This window comes from Trichoderma breve, chromosome 2 (assembly GCF_028502605.1).
Source record: "Trichoderma breve strain T069 chromosome 2, whole genome shotgun sequence".
Taxonomy (NCBI): Eukaryota; Fungi; Ascomycota; class Sordariomycetes; order Hypocreales; family Hypocreaceae; genus Trichoderma; species Trichoderma breve.
In genome coordinates, this window is record NC_079233.1 from 3,829,418 (window position 1) to 3,851,752 (window position 22,335).

The 22,335-nt window shown below is 53.8% G+C and overlaps 6 protein-coding genes across 6 annotated transcripts; 2 read left to right on the forward strand and 4 right to left on the reverse strand.

Annotated features, from left to right (window-relative positions):
- Positions 1-189: 189 nt before the first annotated feature.
- On the forward strand, positions 190-534 carry T069G_03367 (uncharacterized protein; the record flags this gene model as incomplete). The annotated part of the gene is made up of 1 exon (XM_056170577.1): positions 190-534. One exon carries the CDS (start codon positions 190-192, stop codon positions 532-534), a length of 345 nt encoding a protein of 114 aa, XP_056031469.1.
- A 754-nt stretch (positions 535-1,288) lies between these two features.
- Positions 1,289-4,933, reverse strand: T069G_03368 (uncharacterized protein; the record flags this gene model as incomplete). Its single annotated transcript, XM_056170578.1, has 1 exon — positions 1,289-4,933. One exon carries the CDS (start codon positions 4,931-4,933, stop codon positions 1,289-1,291), a length of 3,645 nt encoding a protein of 1,214 aa, XP_056031470.1.
- Positions 4,934-5,744: 811 nt separating this feature from the next.
- T069G_03369 (uncharacterized protein) lies at positions 5,745-7,750 on the reverse strand (the record flags this gene model as incomplete). Its single annotated transcript, XM_056170579.1, has 3 exons — positions 5,745-6,336; positions 6,414-7,075; positions 7,145-7,750. The coding sequence occupies 3 exons, from the start codon at positions 7,748-7,750 to the stop codon at positions 5,745-5,747; spliced, it is 1,860 nt and encodes a 619-aa protein (XP_056031471.1).
- A 5,084-nt stretch (positions 7,751-12,834) lies between these two features.
- On the reverse strand, positions 12,835-16,035 carry T069G_03370 (uncharacterized protein; the record flags this gene model as incomplete). Its single annotated transcript, XM_056170580.1, has 4 exons — positions 12,835-15,399; positions 15,500-15,804; positions 15,875-15,930; positions 15,998-16,035. The coding sequence occupies 4 exons, from the start codon at positions 16,033-16,035 to the stop codon at positions 12,835-12,837; spliced, it is 2,964 nt and encodes a 987-aa protein (XP_056031472.1).
- Positions 16,036-16,492: 457 nt separating this feature from the next.
- Positions 16,493-17,764, forward strand: T069G_03371 (DHHC palmitoyltransferase domain-containing protein; the record flags this gene model as incomplete). The annotated part of the gene is made up of 1 exon (XM_056170581.1): positions 16,493-17,764. The coding sequence occupies one exon, from the start codon at positions 16,493-16,495 to the stop codon at positions 17,762-17,764; it is 1,272 nt and encodes a 423-aa protein (XP_056031473.1).
- A 516-nt stretch (positions 17,765-18,280) lies between these two features.
- Positions 18,281-22,130, reverse strand: T069G_03372 (myosin head (motor domain) domain-containing protein; the record flags this gene model as incomplete). Its single annotated transcript, XM_056170582.1, has 3 exons — positions 18,281-18,606; positions 18,670-22,033; positions 22,128-22,130. 3 exons carry the CDS (start codon positions 22,128-22,130, stop codon positions 18,281-18,283), a joined length of 3,693 nt encoding a protein of 1,230 aa, XP_056031474.1.
- Between the last annotated feature and the right edge of the window lie 205 nt (positions 22,131-22,335).

Below are 22,335 nucleotides of genomic sequence, written 5' to 3' on the forward strand. Positions count from 1 at the left end.
TCCAATGTCTTGTCCAGGGTACGTCCAACCCACGCATCTTTCCTGCCCCTCCATCAGGGTACCCCAAAACATTTAAGTACATACCTCCAACCCACCACCACAACAAGCTACACCTTTGCTTCCAAACATCTTCAACACCAAAACCAAAAACCCATCATCCCATATTCACCACTCAGTCAAACCTCCAAAATGTCCAACCCAGAAGACGCCTCCGACCCCCCTCCCCCCCCTCAATCCGCCGAAGACCGCAAAGCCGCCTCCGCCCTCGCCGCCCTCGACACCCCCACCGAGTCCTCCTCCTCCGCCTCCGCCCCGACAAACCTCGACCAGGAAGCCGTCTCAAAGGCCATGCGCGCCCTCAACACCGCCCCGGGAGCCTCCTCGACCGCAAAGAAGAACGTCGTCAAGGTCGATGCCGCGGACGTCGCGCTTCTGGTGGACCAGTTGGATGTGACTAAGAGTAAGGCTACGGAGTTGCTTAAGGCGCATGAGGGGGATGCTGTTGCTGTTATGAGGGCTTGGGCGAGGGGCTGAACGATAGAAAGAGGGGGAGATATAAAGAATAGCGGGAGAAGTGGATTAAAATGGGCATGTTTTCATGCAAATAAGAGATGACGCTTGGAAAATCCGGTGTATGGCTGTTGTTGTATGGGAATGGGGGTTATATTACTACTGGGATACGAAACAACAAACACCACATCTACCTTCTACCGACTCCATATTCGACAACTCAACCCTTTGACAGCGCTACAAGGAATTATACAACCGTTAGTCACCAGCGAATGCCGACTGAATCACCAACCAAAAACACACATACGATTATCTATTCTTCGAACAAGACAGTTACTCCCCACTAGGTGGTTTGGACACAATATCCGTCACGCAGTATCCACCACTAGCAGCGCATTCAGCCGAAAACATGCTATAATCAAGTAGCAAGCACAAACTTGTTTAACTTCAATGTCCATTACGTCAATATCGTGACTGATTCTATATCTGGCCTCATATAAACAATGCCTCATGCCATCCATCTCGTTATCCCGAAAACGCCTCATGTCCTATCCCATATACTCCCTTATCCCATGCTTTATTTGCATCATAAAGACTCCCTTTTTTGTTTCATTTCCAAGTGAGCGACTAGCCAATGCAAGCTTTTATGTGTATCCTTTCCCCCCATGCAGCATCCCCATCAGGCAGGGGCCCTGGGCCAAAACAAGAGAAAAGAAGAAGAAAAAAGATATCAGGTGAAATACACCTTTTGAATTACAAGGTATGGGCCACCACTGCCTCATTGCCACATTTTGGCCAAGGGGCTACCCACCTTGGGAGCAAACTGTAGGCTCTTTCGCCGAGCAGCCATTAACCGCTGAAGCACATGGTCGTCCTGTGTCTTAGACAGGATACCTCCGCCGAGCTCGACAAACTTTTGCGCCCTGGGAGGGCATGTCCGCGTTAACAGCTCTTCTCTCCTCAATGACGCATCATTCTCGTCGTTGTCCTCCTCGTCGTCAATATTGGACGGCGTCTCCATAGCATAATTCATAATCGTCTCCGGAGCCGGCGTCTTGGGCACGGGGGTTAGAATGAGATTGGACCACTCAATGTCCTCCTCCTCCTTCTGCTCCTCCTCATCCCCATCCGACGGTGTGTGGATCCAGATGCTGCTCTGCCTCCGATTGGGTGTCTTGGGCGACGCTGCCGGTGCCGACTCACGTCTTCCCTTAGACGAGCCGTCGACCGCGCTGCCGTTCTGGTTGGAAATGGACTTTGGTTCCATGCTCTTCCGGCGGCGGGCACCACCGCGAGGAACGCTGCTGGTATCAATATTGTACGGCGATTCGTCAAGCCACTGGTTGTCACGTTCGCAGTCCAGAACCCAGCTTACGCCCACGCACTGGACTACCCCCTTTGCCTCTCTGACCTTCTCTAGGGTCCGCTTGCTGCCGTCCTTGAAGACGACGTGAGTGATGCCCACCCTGGTCGACTCGCCGTTGCTCGAGTTGCTGGGATTCCAGTTCCACTTCTGGGGACACCGGGCACCCATCTGCGTGAGCAACTCCACAAAGATGCCGCTGGCGTCCGCGCCCTCGATTGTGTGCACGTCTACAAATACAATGGCCCCACGGAGCAGGTTGGGGTTGAGGTCCTTGCGAGGAGTCCGCCCTGGCGTCCCAATGCTGGCCCACATGTCCATTTTTGCTGTTGGCGTCGAGGGTTCTTCGGCGTTGGCGCTCTGTTCTGGCTCCTCGGCAATGGTGCTGAAATTTCGCGAGCTTCTCCTTCGCGGCTTTTCCGCATAAGATAAGACAGGGACACCCCGTTTGGGCTGGGGTGGGCGCTTTGGAGCGGCTCGCGAGGCGCTGAAGCTCTTCTTTTTCAACGGACTGGGCGTTGAATTATCGGCTGGCTTAAGCGGAATCTTGGTGGTTGTGTTAAACGACCGCGTCCTTGGACGAGAGACGGGAGTTACCGGTGGCGCTGCCTGAGGCTCCGAACTAGGCGCGGGACTCTCGACAGGCACTTGGTTTTCATCTCCATATTCCTGGCTGGCGTCCGACAAGCTGTCATCGAAAGAGTGGCGAGAATTGGTGGCATCATCGCCTTCCTTGGAGTCTGTCAAAGACATTTCATTTGTTTCTTGGGCCAGAGCTATATCCTCCTCTGTGATCCTCTCCGAGATCTGCTCAATACTTTCTACAGCAGTATCCATCTCTGGCAGCGTGGCGACTTCGGGTTGCATCGACATCATCTCGCCGCCAGGAAACGAGTTATTCATAGGGCTGTCTTGGTTTGATGATTCGATTTCGCCCTCAAGGTTCTCATCCTCATCGTGTTCTGATTGCGCCTCTTCCGCAGACGATTGAGCGTTCTTGACGGGGCTTGCAGCCGACCAAGAGCCGAGCTGGTTGGATAGAGGTGTAAATCCCAAAGCAGACCTACGAGATTGCCTCAGCGAGCTGCGGCTGGCTCGGGTCCTAGGCGTCCTCTCTCCGCCGACCGATGGATTGGCCGTGATGCTTTCAAATGGCAGTGTATCGTCCTCGGAATCGGAGGCTGAACTCAAATCATTACAGGGATCCAAGTCTTTCTGCCGAAGCTGATAGAAGTGATTTGCTGTCTGGGGCTCTGCTTTTGGCGAAGGCTCGACGGGCTCCTCTACCTCTTCTTCAAGGTCATCGAGAACCATGGTGTCTTCTGACTCAGCATCATCGTCCTCGGCATGTGCCTCTTCGTCCTCGGCCTGATCTTCTCCCGTCGCGACAATGATGCTATCCTCGACTGCGTCATCTTCTTCCTCGTCAGCTGACAGGGTTTCCGCCGTTTCCGTGGCTGGCTGTGGCTCTTCCTCGTCATAATCTTCCGCTTCCGCTTGTGGTTCTTCCTCCACCTCCTCCTCCACCTCTGTCGCTTCCCCTGTCTCTGCATCCAATTCGGCTTCCAGTTCTGCTACCAACTCAGCTTCCACCTCGGCTTCCACCTCAGCTCCCTCCTCTGTAAGAGCAAATTCAAGCTCGGAAGGCAATTCGGGGGACTGACGCAAGGAAAACTGAGGAATCTCGATGGGACCTGTAAAAGGGCTGCTCTCCACTTCATCTTCCTCGTACAACTCCTCTTCCACCACGAACCTAGAAGATTTGGGTGGACGACTTGGGGTTTTAAGAGGAGACTCGTCCAGTGTTGGGAGTTCCGGCTGGGCGTCTACTCGAGATTTGAGGCCTGGCATCGCTCGCTTCGCTGGCGACTGAAGCATGGAAGGCTTGGCTGCCGATTGACCTGGTTGCTCTTTCTGGGCCGAGAAGATGAAGGGTTTGGTGGGAGATTGTGGTCGCTTGGCAGCCGACTGCAGAAGCGTCGATGGCTTGAAAGGGGTCTGAGAACTCGAGTCGTTGCTCAGCTTCAGCGTAGATCCAGGCAAGGGCATCGCAATTCTCTTAGCCGGAGACTTGATTGTATCTCGCGGCGGCGAAGTGGGCCGCCTAGCCGGTGATGCAAGAATCGTGGAATTAATCTCTGGCATATCGAACATGACAGCATTGACGGCGACAGTCGTATCGACGTTCTCGAACTCGGCGGGAAGAGGATCGGATTTCTTGGATGGAGGCTTGATCGGACTCTTTGCTAACGGCTTAGGCTTCTCCAACGCCAGTTCGTCCTCAGAGTCGTCCGGCAAAAGCATCAGCTGCGTAATCTTCTTGGGGCTCAGAGGCTTCTTGTCGCCAGCTTGAGGCTTTGAAGTCTTTGCAGCTGGTCGCGTATTTCGAGCAGCAGCCGCGCCGCCTCGCCGCGCTGGACGACCGCGCATGCCAGTAGTAGTGACAGGCTCCCTTGGTACGGCGGCGGGCTCTACGTTCTCCTTATCTGGCTCTCGGAACTTGACCACCTTCTTGACTGGCGGTTTGTTGGCTACTGTCGTTGCCGTCGAGGAGGCTGGCTTCATCACTGTTGGCGGCCGGCCTCGACCTGCCTTTTTAACTGGCTCTGGCTTGCTTTGACCATCCTCAGGCTTCGCTTCAACCTTTCTCGGCCTGCCACGTCCGGGTTTTGGAGGAGCTGTTGATACCTCCTTTGAGGCTTCTGCACCCCCCGTTTTCAAGATTGGCTTAGTTCGTGCTCCTTGCGTTTGTTCAGAGATCTTTGATGTCGTTGACGATGTGACTGCGATGGTGACGTCTTTATTGTTTTCAACAGGCTTCTTAGGGGGCCGACCCCTTGGTCGCTTGATCTGCGTCGCCTGGCGCTCTTCTTCATCCGCGTCATCGGATCTCGCCTTCCTCTTAGCAGCCGTGCTCTTCGTGTTCGCGGTCAGAGTCGATGAAACGGATGCATTTGCCTTTGCCTTTGCGGAAGCTGTGATAATCTTTGTTTGTTTCGAAGTCGCTGGCTCAGGGTCCTTAGCCCTGGCTCGTGTCAGGCGCTTGGGTGGGGAGCGCATTGTGTCCTGGTGTGGCTGTTTGCTCCTCTGCGATAGTACGTGATGCTGATGGAGTGGTACCGGTATGGACAAAAAGACGCGGTTCAAAAATGACTTAGTGTTGACATGACTTGGGCGGTGAATGTTGACGGCAGGGAAGCGTGGTGGAGGCATGGGGGGGCATTTTTGTTGTGCATTTGTGGGGATGGCTGCAAAGCTGCTGGTTGCTGGGCAACGACGCGATCCACCAGGCCCGTCCGTCCAACACAAACACGCATTGACAGTTGACCAAAGTAAAAAGCAGCTTGTATCCATGTCAATATCCCCAGAAATCGATTCTAGCTACGGAGTACACGCAAGGATCATCTCACAAATGACGGGACATCATATCAACCAATGACGTAGACGCAGTAGATCACCACTGGGCGTGTTGCTTCTCTGTTTCATCCATTTACATAATACTTTTTTTTCTTCATTTAACTACCATACGAGTACAGTTTCCACATGATTCTTTTAAATCAGTTATTGCCAATCCCAAATCTTCGCTATACAATGTCATGATGCGCAGGTTTTTAATCATTGACTCATCAGAGAGGGTGTATGTATGTGTGAGAATTCGCGCGCTGTTTTTGAGCATAGTTGGGGAGAAAAGCCCCCGTACGCCAGCCACCCTGGTTTGGAGCAACTCCAAGATTGAAAATAAACAAAAAGACACAAAGCCTACAAATGAGACATGTAGCGGTGGGATTGCCACACTAAGCTCGGCGCGAAACCACGATGAGCCACCACACTCAATCGTGCCACAGACAAAGCGCATAAGCCACCCCTTTGGCTACCTAAACTGTGCCCGGAATGGACCGTCGATTTTGATGTCCTTGATTCCTTCCGGCATCATGCGCAGCCACTCGTTCCAACTGTCGATATCAATGTTCTCATCGTTCAACTTGATAGCTAGGTGTAGCTGTGGGCTGTTTTCGTAGGAGAAGCTGCTTCGCAGCGGGCTACTTTGCTGGACAGGCGAGAGGAATATCGAAGGTAGCCTCGAGTTTCCGGACATCATAGTATGCAGCGGGGAGGGAAAGCTCGTTATAATCTCTCTCTCGGGTGTACGGTCCCGGGCCATTTTAGGATAAAGGGCCATGAGGATGGAGTGCAGTTCAACCACAGAGAGTGGCGTCTGGCGCGCTGCACGTGTGCGTAGCTGTTCGGCGAGAGCTAGAGTAAAAGCACACCGATCGAGGGCTATGAGGTGATCTTCTGATAAAGAAGCTGCGATGATTTCAAGTACACCTTGTTGCCGTACGATCCTAGCCGGGGGATAATAAGCGGCATCCATAATGATGAGAGTATCTGAGCAGGCCTCCTCGAGAATTTGTTGAATACCACTCCATCGGATTGTCGAGGCTCTGTCAGGATCTTTTGAGCTAAAAAGGTGGGAAGAAAGTCGCTCCAGTTAGTTTGAATGCATACAAGCAGTATTACCTTGCGAGAGAAGCCTTACCTTGCCAAGACCATATCACGGTTCCCATCAAGATAAGTATGGCCTATGTAGTAAACAATTTTCAAAACGTCACGCTGATCGCGCTCCTCGGCAAAGTCGTTGAGCTTTCGCGACAGCCACCTCCATGAGCTTTTACAGCTTTCTGAAGAGGAGGGGATAGTCTGAATTTGAAACGTATAGTGATAGTACTTGTCAAAGACGTCAGCTAGCTCTCTGACTGCACTCTGGACCAACAGCCCGTCATCATCTTCTTGCCAAAACAATAACAGGGCCTGCACCGAGTTGTACCGGCCGCGGGTAGTGGCAGACAACATGCGCGCAGCATTGCTTTGAATGTCGTTTTTGAGGCTTTCAATCCCCGGCAAAGACAGCGACTTCTCCAGCCTCGGGCCAGTCGGGAGCGGGGTGCGAATGCGGGCTTCACTCAGGGGTGGACGGCCGGGCTGATGGTGACTGCCAGGCGTCGTGTTGCCAGCATCAATCTCCATCTCCTGGGGATCATGGGTGAATATGGGCTGGACAGCGTTGAGGGGAGTTGCGGGACTGAGAGGCCGGCCAGCGGCGGCGAGGGAGGGAGCAATATCCTGAACGGCCGGGCTGTGCGACCTGTGAAACTTGCTAACCACGTCTTCCCAAGTCATGTTGTGATGGCTTGGGTGGCACTGCGGATCGATGTCAGCCGCGAGATGCTGGCCAGGGTAGAGCGCAGGGGGGAGAGGGCCTCGACTTACGGCAACTCTCCTGCGGCGGCAGTCGACGCAGGCTCCTAGCTTTCTGATCAGGGCGGCCCGTTCTCTGGACTGTTGAGATAGGGGGCCGGTACGTCTCCTGCTGGTTCGACGGCTGTTAGAGACGTCGGAGCCATCCTTGAGGGAGAAAATGGACTGGTGCAGGTTAGGGGAGGTGTCGGCACTGTACGATGTGTTGTTGGTCTCTGTAGAGGCCAGGGTAGCCGTGGTGGCCTGAGTTGAGATTGACGAGCTAGTATCCTGTCTCAGAGGAGGCGAAGCGATGGACGCATAATGCACCATGGACGGCGTAGAGGGCGGCGGCAGCTGTCTCTGCTGCAGATCGTCTGGCCTCGGGGTATGGACGGGAGTTGGCGCCGACGCGGTCGCCGCTGAAGGAGACAGCGAGAGGCCGATGGGGCCCGGGGCCGGCGCCGAAGCCGACACCGGGATCGGGGTGGGTGAGGCTAGGCGGTGCAGCTGGTGATGCGGCTGAGACTGCTCCTGAGCGTGGTCGTGGAGATGAAGCCCTGCCTGGGCTCCAAGCTGGGCCGGGCCCTGGGCCGAGGCTGGTGCTGGAGCGTCTATCAGGCTGTGGACGGAGTTCATGGCGATGTGACGGCGGACCGGCGCGGACGATCAAAATCCCATTATTGGCGGGGGGCGGGGCCCGGAGCAGAAAGCGCGATCACGGTGAGGCGAGGTGAAGAAAGGTGAGGGAGCGAAATGGTGAAAGAGTCTGAGCCAGCAGAACGGGAGATGAGGCGGGGGGTTTATGGGCCGCCTCTCGCCGCGCAAATTGCAGCCGTGACTGTGATTCGCACAGCTGTGTGAGCTCGGCAACAGCTACTGAATCGGACGCTGCAGGATGCAGGTTTTTTGGCCCTTTGAGTGGCGCGGAGCTGGTGCGGCTTGCAGGCGATTAGTCTCGCGAAATCAACATGACTGGCAGAGGGGGTAAAAGGGCAGAGAGAGCTTGTATAATACCCACTGCTCGAGCTACCAAAGGTATGCGATGCGCCGTGTGTTTATGGTGATGTGATGCGGACAGGGAGCTGGGAAAGGGGAGGACACAGGCTGGAAAAGTGGTAACAATACTAGATAGGCAAGTATACTTGATAGGTGAGAGGCGCCTCCAAAATTCGCTCCCTTTGCCCCCGGTTTCGCTCCCGCAGGTCGTCTTTGTTTTTGCGCGTATCTGTACTCTTTTACGTACGGCTTGTATGTATGCGCAGGTGAGCGTGTGTAGTGGCCAGGCGCGTTTAAAGGCCAGTTAACCCCGCCAAAAAAAATTCAAGGGGAAAAAAATTGACGAACAGGTCGGGAGGGAGAAAAAGAGGCGCAACGGGAACGCGGGGTCTTGTTCAGGAGGGCCAACAAAAAGTGGCAGGGGAAGAGGAAGCCGGCGAGACGAGAAAATGCCAGCGGCGGCAGCGGCCCAAAACGCGGCCTGAGCTCAGCGCAAAGCCGTTCAATTTACGTCGCGAGAGGCGCCACAATCACAGAGATGGGATGCCAAGGCTAGCCTGAGTCGCTGGGCAAATGCAAATGTGAAGCTGGACAGGACAGGACAGGACAGGGCCGAGGTTGGATGAAAAGAGCTTCGGTCTGGGACATGATACTCGCACAGGTATGGTATACCCAAGGTGGACAAGGGTGGCATCGCATCCATGTGTGTGAGTACCTAAAGCGCTCCCACGCCAAGTATGCAGCCTGCGGTACCTCCCAGTACTTCTGGCACGGGGGCTAATAATAACGACAATGGCCTACCGGAAGCATTTAACCACGGATCCCTGCAACCGGGCCATGTACGTCGGTCACAGAGCAAAACACTCAACTGAGAAAGCGGGTTTGCTCGGGATCTAGCACGAGGATCCAGCGTAGTGGCGGGCACGGAGGACCAAGCCTGTTTGAGAGCAAGGTCAAGGCTCAGGCCATCGAAGTGGCAGCCCACCACACCATCAGGAGAGAAGTTGAACGTCGTCAGAAGCCGGGAGGGATCGTGGCCGTGGTCGTGGTCACGGTCATGGCACAAGGCCCGCGGCGGAAATAGCACTTGACTTGCACGGGCACGAAGCAGACGAGATGCAATCCAGTGCGGACCCGGGCAGGGCAGGGCACAAGACGGACGGAGCTTCGAGGCGGCATCGCGAATACGCTCTCGCTTACTTGTGCTCGATTCGCTGCTCCAGATTAAACCTAGGTAGGGCTAAAGCGAAAGCCTGCGAGACTAGAGAACGCTGAGGCTTTTAGCACGGCACAAACAATGTCACCAAAAAGGAAGTTGGTAAGTAAAGGATGGCTTGAGGCTTGGGGCCGGGCGTCGAGGCGAGAGCCAAAAGTCCAATGGTCGAGTTGGACAGCAAACTGAAGGCTACGAATCATATCAAGCCGGCGACGACATTTTGATACATGTGGAGAAAAGAAAAAGGAAACGAAAACGCAGGGAGACAAGGATATCAAAGAGACAAAAAAGATACCTGTGAAACAGGAGTAGCAGTACTGGGTTTACTTTGTAGACACCTTGTACTACATGTGATGTGAGAGTGAGATGAGGGGATCATAAAAAGGAAGCCGGAGAGAAAAAAGAAAAAAAAAATACCACCGCGGGCGAGGAGGCGGGAAAAGGCCCTGCAGATCAGGAGCTCAGCGTCAGTAGCTGCATCAGATCACACCGAAGAGAAAATTTTGTCGATGGATCGGATGGCAGCGCTTGGACGCAAGCGAGAATCTGGGGGAAGGAGGGGAGGGTTAACGTCCGGTCGGTACATCCAGGGTACAAGGGGTACAAGGGTCGCAAGGGATGATGGCGGAATGCCGGTCAGTACCAGGTACCCTGAGGCACAAACCATAGGCGCGGGAACCACAGGCGCACAGGCCAGCGCAAATGTTCCGTACCGATCACGTCGCCGTGGGTAGCGGCTCCGACAGTGACGTCCATAGCGCTACCACTTGCCACAAGTCTGTTGGACACAGGGAAGGAAAGTGCGATCTTTTGCGATCTCTACTACCATGGAAGCTTGGTACTAAGATCAACTCATTGCTGGCGTTTCTCTTAACCTGTCACATTTAAATTGTCTTTCAACACTCTTCCCTCTAACATCTCTAGATTCAAGTACCCAACACAGCCTCTGTCATTTGATCAAGGGGAAACAAAGAGAGGCAAAATCATAAACAGCAAACGAAACACAAAGGACCTCCAGCAGGGGCCTTCTTCAACCCGCCGCGGAACCGCATCCTTCGCCGATAGTTGCTGCGGAGACTAATGACTTGGTACCGACCTAAGTACGGAGTCCGGACTGCCGCCGATTTACACCTACCAAACCCAGCTTCTCCTCTCAACAAGTCACTCATACCGGGATTCTCACCAGGGTCACAATCTACCTCTTGCGGCGGACGAATCTTGGATGCTGCTAAACTCCATAAAGCAGGGAGCCTGCTGACCCAGGGGGTGGAAAAAGAAACGACAACGGGAGGAAAAGGAGCAGAGAGAAAATGAAAAAAGAAAAAGAAAAAAGGAAAAAAAAGTGCCCAATCACACCAAGAACGGGGCGGCTGAAAAAGGTCAGGCAAATCACACAACGTACTACTGCGCGTAAAGCGCCTTCTACCTATTTGGATGCCCATGTATTGTCTCACAACCAATACCCGGCTGATCTTGTTGCGTCCTTATCAATGAGCAGAGCGCGGTGACTAAATCCCGCTGGCAATGGCTTTTGATTCCCAAGGGATGCTCGGCTGAAACCCGGTGCTAGTGCACCTTGCACGGTTTTGAAACGAACAACTGGCCCGATTACTCTATATCCATCTCCCCATCATCAAGGCAAGCAAACACAAAGGACGGGATTCACTAAAGACAACACGAGAACACGGAGAAGGAAAAGAAACAGGGACTCTCACCTGAGGTGGCCACATCCTTGTAACCTGTGGCAGGTGTGTCGCTCCTCTTGCCACAGAGACGCTCTCACCTCCTCCCAATACTCCATTCACCTGCAGCATCATGTCGCTTCGAGTTCAGCACAATATCGGCTCCCTCAGCCTCTCCCCTCCCTTGGATATGCAGCCCTGGAGTGTTTAGGCTGCGCATCAGTTTCGGTCGGGCTCTTGTTCTCCACTGGTTGAGCTTCAGCGAGTAACGTTGCCGGGAGCAGTACAGGCGCTAACATGCTTCTACTCGGTGCTCCATATTAATGTGTTCATCTCGTTTGGACCAACACAGCCCATGCTGATATCGCCATGTTGGGCTTCAAGTCCGTCCGCTTACAGTATACGATACAGTGAGGTACTGCGAGCATGTCGAGAGCTGTAGCAGGTGTTATTCATCAGCTTAATAATAACTGTCTGCACTAGCAACAGTAACGGCAACGCCACGCATGGTTGGTTTTACATACTTCCCGCACGTACATTGAGCCTCGTGCCTCCGCCTGCTCAACAAGCTGCATATCGGACGATGCTGCGGCTACCCCAGCGTTTTGGGTACTGATGACGCCAAGGGCATCGTCAAGGCGCCTCTTTCTGCCGTCGATGCTACGTCCGAGACTTGACCGGCGGCCCGGCTCGCCCCTAAAGGCGCTGTCAGTTCAAAGTCTCGCGCCACTCTCCTCCCCCATTTGCCTGATCCAATCCGCCTCATCGGCAACCCTCCCAAATGACCTCGCATTGAGCCAATCCGCTGGCAGACCGAGCGCCTTGCGAGACTCACACTGCATCTTCATGTACGCCCATTGAGTTTCGACAGTGTACATGTATTTGCTGCTAGCGCGATAATAATAGTTCAGAAGGGTACCACATGTTTTACACAACACCACAAAAGGCATATGATTTGATTGCAGGATAGGAAGCGCGGCACATTACCAGCGCCGGATTTGTCGTCTAATGGTCAACCGTCCTTACTTGCCGAACCAAAATCCCTGGAAGACGTCACTCTGCCGAAGGCGTGACCACCGAATAACGCACGAAATATAGGTCTGGGGTTATCAGAACTCATTAGATCTCGGGACGCCGCAGACCTTTAGAATTTCCTGCTCGTACCTCTCCATGTTACCACCTCACACGGCCCTGGTTGCAGCCGCCTTGCAAAGAGGGCCAGTGTTTGCTACGAAGATGGTGCCGTATCACCACCACCAGCCTCCTTGAAGTCACCTCCACCAGAGAGCAGAAAAGTCATGATAACAACATCCCACCACATCCCACTCACGCAAGCGCCCATCCCTGTCACAGCCCGTTTCCCAAAACGCTTCTTTGCATGAAGGGGCGGCAAATCCTCTCTCATTTCTGCTCTGCTATCCAACCGCTTCTGCATGCACGTGGCGTCCCGTCCCATTCTACAATATACCACTGGAAAAGAGAAGCCGCCGTCATGCGTGGCATATGTAGAGGCATGTACTAGTAAAAAATTCCCCCCTCTTGTCATGCAGCTCATATATCATACAGCAAAAGGGCATTGTCCGGCCCAGGCCAATAATCACGCATCTCGTCCAAGACATGCGAGCACAGGCAGCCCAACTGGATTGATGCCTCTGGAAAGGATCCACGCTGGGTATCACTTCTTCAGGTCACAACGCGCTGCGGCTGCTGCGTAACTGTACGTGACAGATGCATCCCAACCCAATCTAACTGTGGTTTGAATCCAATACTAGTATCCAGAAAAAATCAAATAACGTAAAACCGGCAAATCCTATTCCTACTCTTTTTTATTCCCCGCCTTGTTGCCGGGTCCAGGCGTCGTTCTGGAACGCCCCCTTGTCATCCTTGCGGAATCCAATCTCGTCCCTCAGATCGTCAATGAGCCGCCCCCATTCCAGAAGCAGCCGGAACAGATAGATCTCCATGTCCTTCTCGCGGAGAGCCTTTGTCACCCATCGCTGGCCCTGCTGGACGATCCACTCGGCATCTGCCTGTCTGCCCTGCAACGAGGTCTCCCTGCCATTGACCTTGGGCCGGCTCTCCGTGCCCGAGAAGTAGGCAAAGGTCGTGTGAAGGGCCTGGTATCTTGGATCGATGGGGACAAAGTGCAGCCACGGCATCAGCCGCTCGGTATACCACGTGCGAAAGATGGTGGATATCAGTGGCACGCTGTTTGAGCGCAAGGTGCGAAGGACCTGCTGCGGCGGGCCGTCGTCCTCGTCCATCAGGAGCACATAGCGGTATTCCAGCGGCTCGGTGGCATCGTCGCGGATGCCGTAAGCCTTTTCGACCAGCTTACACCCATCGGCTGCGCAGGCCGTCGAGTTGGTCACTCCCACGCTGAAAGGCACGACGGCGTTGGCCTCTACGGCCGATACCCTCTCGTAGGCGAATGTTTCGTGGTCGTCGGGCTTGGGGAGGACCATGATTACGTCGTCGCGTGCGTACGGCGCACTGGCGAGATGCAACAGGCGATATTTGTGACTTCCGCGTAGGGCCTGACTATTGGGCGCGTGTTCCCCCACGACCCCTCTCCAGACCAGACTATCGTATCTTCGTGTAAACTGCCATTTGATGTCGGGCCGCTCCAGCCTCGTCTTGGGGAGCGGTATGACAATGTCGCGGAACTCATCTGTCTTGGAGGCTCCGAATAAGGGGGCGAGCTGCCGGAGCGGCGTCCGCGGCGGGTCCGTCAGCGAGAAGCCGTGCAGCAGACGTAGATCAGGCTGGGAGCAAGTGTCCAACGACTTCTGCCAGTTTGTTAGGAGTTGGCCGTGGGTGTGGTCCTTGGCACACGACCAACAATACTCCATAAAGTTCCAGTGAGGCCTCGTCCTACTACGCGACAAGGGAGAGCAGGCTTCGGCTTGCATCCGACGAAAGGCACTGGCCGGCACCGTGCTCCGAAGAGGAGGAAGATGGGGAGGAGGGACGATTGTTTCCTTTTCCTCCTTCTTGTGCTCCGCTGGCGTAGTGCCGTTGCTCGCCTCGTCCATCGAGCGCCGAGATAATAGGTCAGCCACGGAGCTGAGCTGAGCAGCCCTGTTTTTGGAATTCGCCTCCTCCCACGGCGGTAACACGCGGGGCGACGGAGAGAGGTTGATGGGCAGGACCATGTCCGGGAGGTGCTGGGCAAACTTGCCAATCAGGGCGACCACCTCGTCGAGATCTTTGTTGTCGTCGCCGTTGCCCGTGTCCTCCCGAGAGACCTTGCCGCCCTTGACCGTGATGGTTGCGACGTCCGGCATCGCCGCCATCTCGGTCGCCCTTTTGCGGAGCACAGAAGGGGGCACGTTCCAAAAGGGGCCAACGTCTCGGTCGATTTGCTGGAAGTCGTCGATGATAACCGAGTCATCCGCGGCGTATTTGTACCATGCGTCAAAATTGGGGGGCGGTAGCCTCCCGTTGTGTCGCTCCTGGTAGACTGTTACAGCCGTCGATAGCGTGGTACTGACGCTGACTTGTGCTTTCCAGCGGTCGTGCTCGACGTGGGCCGTGTAGACGAGATCGTTGGCAGGATGAATGTTGTTGTGAAACGTTTGAGGCTTCTTTACAAGGATGAATATGGTTGTGCCCAAGAGGAGAGCTAACAGGATGAGCGCAAACAGAATCCGCCGAATGAAGACGATGGAACGGAGGTCGTGAAGATACACGAAGAAGATAGAGCCGGCGACCACCATCCATAACGGGCCCATCGCAGCAGTTCGTGACAGGTGTAGCCAGTCCCCGTAGCGAAAGATTTTATCGCATGAGCTCCATATGCCTATCAGGAACGTCAAGGTGCCAAGAGGCGTAATGGTTGATGTCTCGCATATCCAAAACATGGATGCCGTGACGAGAGAGGCAAAGGCAAAGCTATCCACCACGGCATCAAAGCCATACAGGGATCCAAAAGAGACGTTTACTCTATGAGTGCCTCTGAAGCCGGTGTTGACAACCCATACTATACCTACTGAAGTAGACGATAGAAGCAGCACCGAGCTTAAGATGCGTAGTCGCAGCTTCATAGTCCTTGCCCATGCCAACATCCGCCACAGCAGGACTATAATGACGGCATCAAGCACGAGACCCAGCAGCTGCAAAGAGACGGTCCTGAACCGGCTGTCGATGAGGTGGAAGCAAAAGTAAGTCGACCTCCGAATATTAGAGATGGATAAGTAGGTCCCCAGCGAAAAGACGAATGCGCTGACGACGGTGTTGAACATGACGACGCGAGGCCCGCTGAACCAGTCCCAGATGTCGTCAAAGATGCTGCGCCAGGGGTCGTCGTCTTCCAAAGCGGAGAGCGGGAGGCCCCATCTGCGGCGTGTAGAGAAGATTTCATATCCAATGAGAATAAGGATCAGAAATGACTGTTATTGAAAAGAAATATAGAGAGATTCTGTTAGCAAAAAAGATACCATCATGTTCGACTCTTGTTCTTATTATTCGCTTCAGTGACGTCATTCCTACCTCGAGCCCAGGAGAAGCACATTGCTGCTGCTTGTTCACCAAGTGAAATACTTCCAATCGAAGGACAATGGTAAAGATCAGGACTGGAAGAGACCATCGCCGGGGCCGATTGGGGAGGTGGGCGCTGGATCCCTTGAGCAGCGCCTCGTCGGACGCAACACCGAGGATCGTCTCATCGCCGGTGGGAGCTGTACCCGAGACGAAGCGGCCGTCTGCTCCGGGAATGAATTTCGCTGCGGCGCTGAGGCCGTAGCATATGAGGCCTGATAAGAGCAAGACTAATAAGGATGAAAGGCGAGGTCGTTCTTGTAGAGTTTTAGCTTTTTTGTGTAGAGTTGGTTGAGTGGATAAGAGAAGTTGAAATTGAAGACGTACCGGTTAATGAGTGGCGCTCCAACGAATGAGAAATATATACAAATGACAAAACACTGCTACAAAGATTGTCAGCAAACTGAAGTCTCGCAATTGGATTGAAGGAAGAGGGCATCTGATCTATACCAAAGAGCGGATAATTGCACAGCGAGATATCGAGCCATGGCTCTTCAAAAGAGGCTTTCCCAGCCCGGCGGCTCAACCCGACGCGGGCCACGTTTTTTGCGTTGGTACCTTAGATGTTTCTAAGTAGCCTGAGCAGTGCAATTCGAGACTATCATTCTGCTGTAATCCAATGGCCTCGTGGCGACGAGAAATCTCAGGCAAAATTACCCCAAGTCTCGATATGATATCCAATATTATACTTGTTCTTTTCTGCAACGGCATTCCTCGTCCGGTCTTGGATCTCACCTTTTTTGGGTCTCGGTTTCAGGGGTTTCTCTCCGCTTACATAAGAAGCGGTTACCCTTTCCGCGCCGTCTCCGCCAAACCAACCGCAGCAACCTCGTACCTATGTACAGTAAGCTAAACTAAGCTGTGGCAGAATCCAAACCAGCCATGAATCCCGTATCAAGAACCTCATACATGTCCTCACCACCACAACCTCCGTAAAATAAAACCATGGCAGGATTCAGCGATGCGCCGTTCGCAGAGGCCCTCGCCGTCCCCGCCGTCTGCGTGCTGACCGCCTTCCTCAGCTACTTCTCGCAGTTCGTCTTCAGCGACGAGACGCTCGACCCGGGTCCCTTGACTCGCAACGAGAGCGTCGTCTTCAACACGCTGCTGCTGTGTCTGTGGTTCAGCTACTTCCGTGCCGTTACTATCGATCCCGGCCGCTTTATTTTCGAGGAACAGGTGCTCGATGCGGATGGGCGGTGGTGTAAGAAGTGTCAGGCGCCGAAGCCTCCTAGGGCGCATCATTGTCGGCATTGTAGGCGATGTATTCCCAAGATGGACCACCACTGTCCCTGGACGGCCAACTGTGTGTCCATGACGACGTTTCCGCACTTTTTGCGGTTTCTCGTCTACGCGAACGTGTCGCTGTGGACGCTGGGGTACTTCTTCTGGCAGAGGTTCTACGCTCTCTGGGAGACGCGGCACATGCCCGCCCACCTAGGCCCTTCGCTCTTTGCGCTGATATCGTTGGCCATGACGTCCCTCGTCTGGGCCGTCACGTCGCTCGCCCTGGGTTTAATGTTGATCACCACGCTGCAGGGCTGGGTCCTCAACCGCACCACGATCGAGGACATGGAAGTCGACAAGCACGAGTCCAACATCCGCAGCGGCAACAAAGAATGGTGGGACATCACCGGCCCCGACGGCGAAAAACTACGTTTTGAACATATCGAGTTCCCCTACGACGTCGGCTTCTTCGCCAACATGGCCCAGGCCATGGGCTCCTCCAACCCGCTGCTCTGGCTATTTCCCCTCGCCGGCAACCCGCGCCTCAGCAAGACCGGCACGGGACCGGGCTGGACATGGGACGAGAACGGGTTCAACCGGAAATTTGGCATGTGGCCGCCCCCGGACCCCGAGAAGCTGCGGCGCGCGGGCAGGGAGGGGGGGTTGGCGAGGAGGAATTTTGATACGGAGCTGCAGGATGCTGGGTTGAGTCCCGAGGAGCAGGTTGAGGCTTTCAGGAGGCGGCAGGAGGAAGACTTTAGGAGGAAGAATAAAATTATGGCTGAATTGGAAGAGGTGGATGACTACTATGGCTCAGATGGGGAGCGTGATAGTGACGAGGGAAGTTATAGGAACGGCTGGGTCAACGCAGACGGCGAGCGGCTTCGAGATTATGGCGTTGATGAAGAGGCAGAACAATACGACGACGAGGTTCCCATTGCAGAATTACTACGACGCAGAAAGGGGGCAACATCATACAATGATGAGTAACGAACTACAAGGATAAAAGAAAAGAAAGCGAGCAAGCAAGCAGCGAGCAAGCAAGCAGCGAGCAAGCAAGCAGCGAGCAAACAAGGAATAAAAACAAGCGTATAAACATAAAGATAATATTGTAATATAAATAAAAAACTGTATTTTTTCTAAGACAAGCATTTTAAAATATATGTAAAAATAGCATCCCAGGCCCCCAAGGCTCTCAATGGCCTCCCCTTAAAACACAACCACGCGCTTCCGAGATCTATACTCAAAGACCGTATGACACAATGGGTTGCCCAAATCTCTCGCACACATTGTGTATACAACAAGTCCCGCCAAAAAGAAAAGTGTTTTTTCCCAGTCATTGAGGCATGATATTGATGTATGAAGCAAGAAGGAAAACAAATAGAGGAAAAGAGAACAAGATAAAAATCGAGAATAAATCAAATACGAGCCCCAACTGAACTGTATAAAATGCCCTTCATGACAAGCAACATCGTGAAGCATATCTAAAAAATTTCGTGGCGTCGCTCACCAGTCGTCAGTCTCGTCGTCTCTCTTTTGGTTCATAGCGTTCTTGCGTGCCAGGAGAGCGTCTGCCAAGCTGCCTCCCAGGCTGGGCGTCGGTGTGCTGCTGCGGCTGTCGCCACCGGTGCCGTTGAGACTCATTCCAGAGTCTCTCTGTTGCAGGTCAGCGGGCTTGCGGCCACCTGCTGCAGGTCTTTTCGTCGGCGGTACGGGTTTCGCCTTGGCCGAAGGCGGTGCTGGAGGTTGTCGAGGGGCGGGAGCTGCCTGTTCTTCAACATATGCTGCCGGCACCCAGGCTTGTCCTTGAGCGTTCTTTGCTAGCCACCAGCCTATCATATGGCGTTAGATCATGTCATAAAGCTAAGGGGTCAAGTGGGTTGAATGATACATACCATTGTTCTCCTTCTGGATAATCTCGAGAATGTCACCTGCTTTGATGGAGAGTTCGTTCTCTTTCTGGCCGGCGAAATCATATAACACCTTGGCCATAATCTTTGGCTTGGCAGCAGGGGGAGCTGGAGGGGCTGGAGGCGGTGGTGGAGCTCGAGCACTTGCGCTGGGTGTTCTGGCATGGCTCAATGGCTTGTTGGCGTTTCCGATAACTGGGACTTGATGTGACACCGAGCTCAATGTGCTTGTGCTTGCTGACGGGCCAGCATTGGATGACGCCGACGATGATACCGATACTACGCTGCCAAGAGCGGAAGGTGGCGGAGGAACAGTCCTGGTGCCGCTGGGCGTTGGCCTCGGCTGGGTGTTGCGGTTACCGGTGAGTCTGGACGGCCTTCCTCCCGGACCACCAGGCTTGATCAGCTTGCCTCTGGTGATGGGCCGTGCCGCCACAGGCTTAGCCTTGGGCAGCGGCTTCGATACCGAGTTGGGAGGCTGTCCCTGCTGAGTGTGGATTGTGCCACTCTTGTAAAAGTCGGCTCGCTGCTGAGAGTCCTTCAGAACCTTGACCTGCTGCATCTTGTTTGGCTTCTTGGCATATTCAATCGTCTCGCCAATCTTGAGGTTGAACCCTCCTGGCATGGCACGCTGCATATGAGTAAACATCTCCGTCTTGAAGACGCAGTTCATGAGCGGATCCGGTTCCTGGGGAGAGCCAATTCCTAGTGAGAACCAGTCGTCTTGGGCTGTAGAACAACCAACAAACTTGATGGCTCCCAGCGGGATTGCCTTTTCCACCTGGATCTGTGGTTGGTTGTTGACGAGCAGCTGAGCGATGATGTAAAACTTGGCATTGGTGATGATTATGATGCGAGGACTCGGTTTACTGGATCGACCAAACTTGGCCTCAAGAAGCTCGCCACGGCACGAGAAGATGGCTCGCTCGTTCGAGCCAAGGTTGGCCGCCTGCCGCAAAGGAGCACCCGGACCGTTCATGGCGTTGATGCCGAGATAATCTCCAAGGAATCTTCGAGAGCCGAGAAGACTCATACGCCGCCTCTCCTTTCGCCCTTGAAGAACCTTGTGGCCCTGGTCACGGAGCTGCAAGTACTCTGCGCCGGTGCGCTTCTTTCGCCAGAAACGTTGTATTCTCGTGGCAGACTCGGCTCGGTAGGCAAGGTAGGCTCGCCACATACGCTGAATACGAGTGGCCATGTTGTGCCAGTATCGGTCTCTCATGTGCTCCAGTGCAAACAGCGTCTCTGGGGACTTGATAAACGCCTTGGTCATACCCATTTGCCACTCTTCCTTGGGAATACTCGTGTCCTTGAGAATCTGCTTGACAGCGTCCTCGACCGAGCCCTGCCATGTGTATTCACCAGCGTAGGAAGTGGCCGGCGACAGCAGGAAGAAACGATCGGCAAACTTGTCAAAGGCTTGTCGATAAGCAAATCCAGCTCGTCGAATGCGAACGTTTTCTTGTAAACCAAGATACTTGATTTGATGCAAGACGTTGGCCTGATTGTACTCGGAAGGAGACTTGTTCTCGTTGGGTTTAATCGTTCGAATATAGGATGGCTGGCACTTCATGAGTGTATCGACCAAGAGGTTAGCCGATGTTCGAATACGATCGCCCGCGGTAGGAGGCTGCTTTCGGTTATCCTGATCGACTTCGTTGGGGAACAGTGTGTGGACGAATGCATTTCCGCTGGTCTGGAACAGGTTCAGTAGTCCCTTCAGCAGCTGATCCTTGTTCTTGTCCGTAATACCATCGACAGTGTAGCCGACATCACCAGCATAGTGCTTGATGATGAAGCTGCCCTGTCGGGGAATCAAGTGAGCGTGTGACATGCCGTTGATGCTCTGCATGAAAGTTCGGTCACAGGCGGCGGGATCTGCGTGGGCCGTCTTGGTCGCGTCCTTCATGACAGAAAAAATACCAGAAGGTCGAACTTGTTCAATCAAGTCGCACACAACCTTGTTGTCAAAGTATTTGATCGGTGTCCACTGGATCTTCTCTCGCGCGTACTCTTCCTGCTCGGCCTTCAAGGTGAGCTGGATGAAGATCTGCTGGAGCTTTTCGTTGACATAGTTGATGCATAGTTGCTCGAAGCTGTTGTTCTCGAAAATCTCAAAACCGTAGATATCCAGGATACCAATGGTGTTGGTTGTGGGCTGTCTAGACTTGAGAGAGATGTTGATGCGTTCTACGATCCAATCAAACAAGTTGCTGTAAATGGCCTTGGCCAGTGCATCTCGGGTCGCCATTGCTTGAGCCGGGTTTGCTGGCGACTCAATAACCTCTCCGTTTCGAGGCGTCAGGATACGAATGGTAATGCCCTTGACGACGTCCTCGGCTGTACACTGCAGCAGGTATGCGACAAAGTCCACTACAGATTTGTCGACCACCTCGGCATACCCGCCCTGGTCCTCCTGGAATCGAATATTGCCGATCCACAGAATGGCAGACAGCATGCGGAAAATCTCGTCCTGTTCCGATTGGCTCAATCCGATGATCTTCATGGCATTGAGCGTATCCTGGAATTCCGCGACATCGTCTATGCCGTCTACATCGAAACACTTGGAACGGCTGGTATAGAGGTAGGTTTCGGGCTTCTGAATGCCAAACAGCTCGCGGTACTGGCTTGGCGCAGCTTTTGTGAACTGGTAGAAAATGTGAAAGTTGCGCTCGTTTGTAATCTGCCCAACAACTCGCGTCTTCTCCAGGAGGTAGTTTGTAATGTCGGCTCCGACCGGCTCGCCGGTAGAGTTGAAGTAAAGCTGGAGGTACTTTCCGAATCGCGACGAGTTGTTGTTTCGCAGCGTCTTAGCGTTTCCAAACGACTCAAGTAGCGGATTGGTTGCCAGCACCATGTCTTTGATCTTCTTGATGTCGCCCGACTGCTCACCAGAGACACTCGCAATGTACTGCATGATGCGCTTGGCGGCTTCGGTCTTGCCGGCTCCTGATTCGCCCGAGATGATGACGCACTGGTTGTCGTTGTACGCCTTCATGTTGTAGTATGCGGATTCGGCAATGGCAAAGACGTGCGGCGGCATTTCCAAACGGTTCTTGCCCTTGTAGCTGTCCAGGACCTGGTCGGTGTAGATGCCCAGGTCCCGGAAGGGGTTGACAGAGACCAGCACATGGCCAATGTATGTGTAAATCTCGGCGCCTTCGAAACGCTTCTTGAGGTTTTCGTTGATGGCCTCATTGGAGACCTTGCTGAGCAGGGTCAAGTCTGACACACCGATCTCCTTTTTCTTAGTCACCTCGTACGTCGCCTTCTTGGGCTTTTCGATGCCGCTGCCGCCCGCCGCCTGAGCATTGCGAGCGGCCTTGTCCTTGGGACGCCTCGAGATACCCTAGGAAAAGTAAAAAGTGCCTGTTAGAACGATGCCGCAGCCTTTTTTGGCGGGGGATGAGGGAGAACGGGGGGGAGAGTTCGAGTGGCCCTACCATTGTGGAAGACGGAGAGACGGCACAGGAGGAGGGGGGAAAGAGAGAGATGAAGAAGAAAAAAAAGAGAAGAAGGCTGACGACGCGATTTATTCGAGCATCAGATGTCTAATTACTGGAATCAAGCACTCGTGTGGTTTGTGCCGCAAGTGACGAGAGAAGGTGAAGTGAGCGAGGGGAATCGGTTCAGTTGACCCAAAGGCTTGAA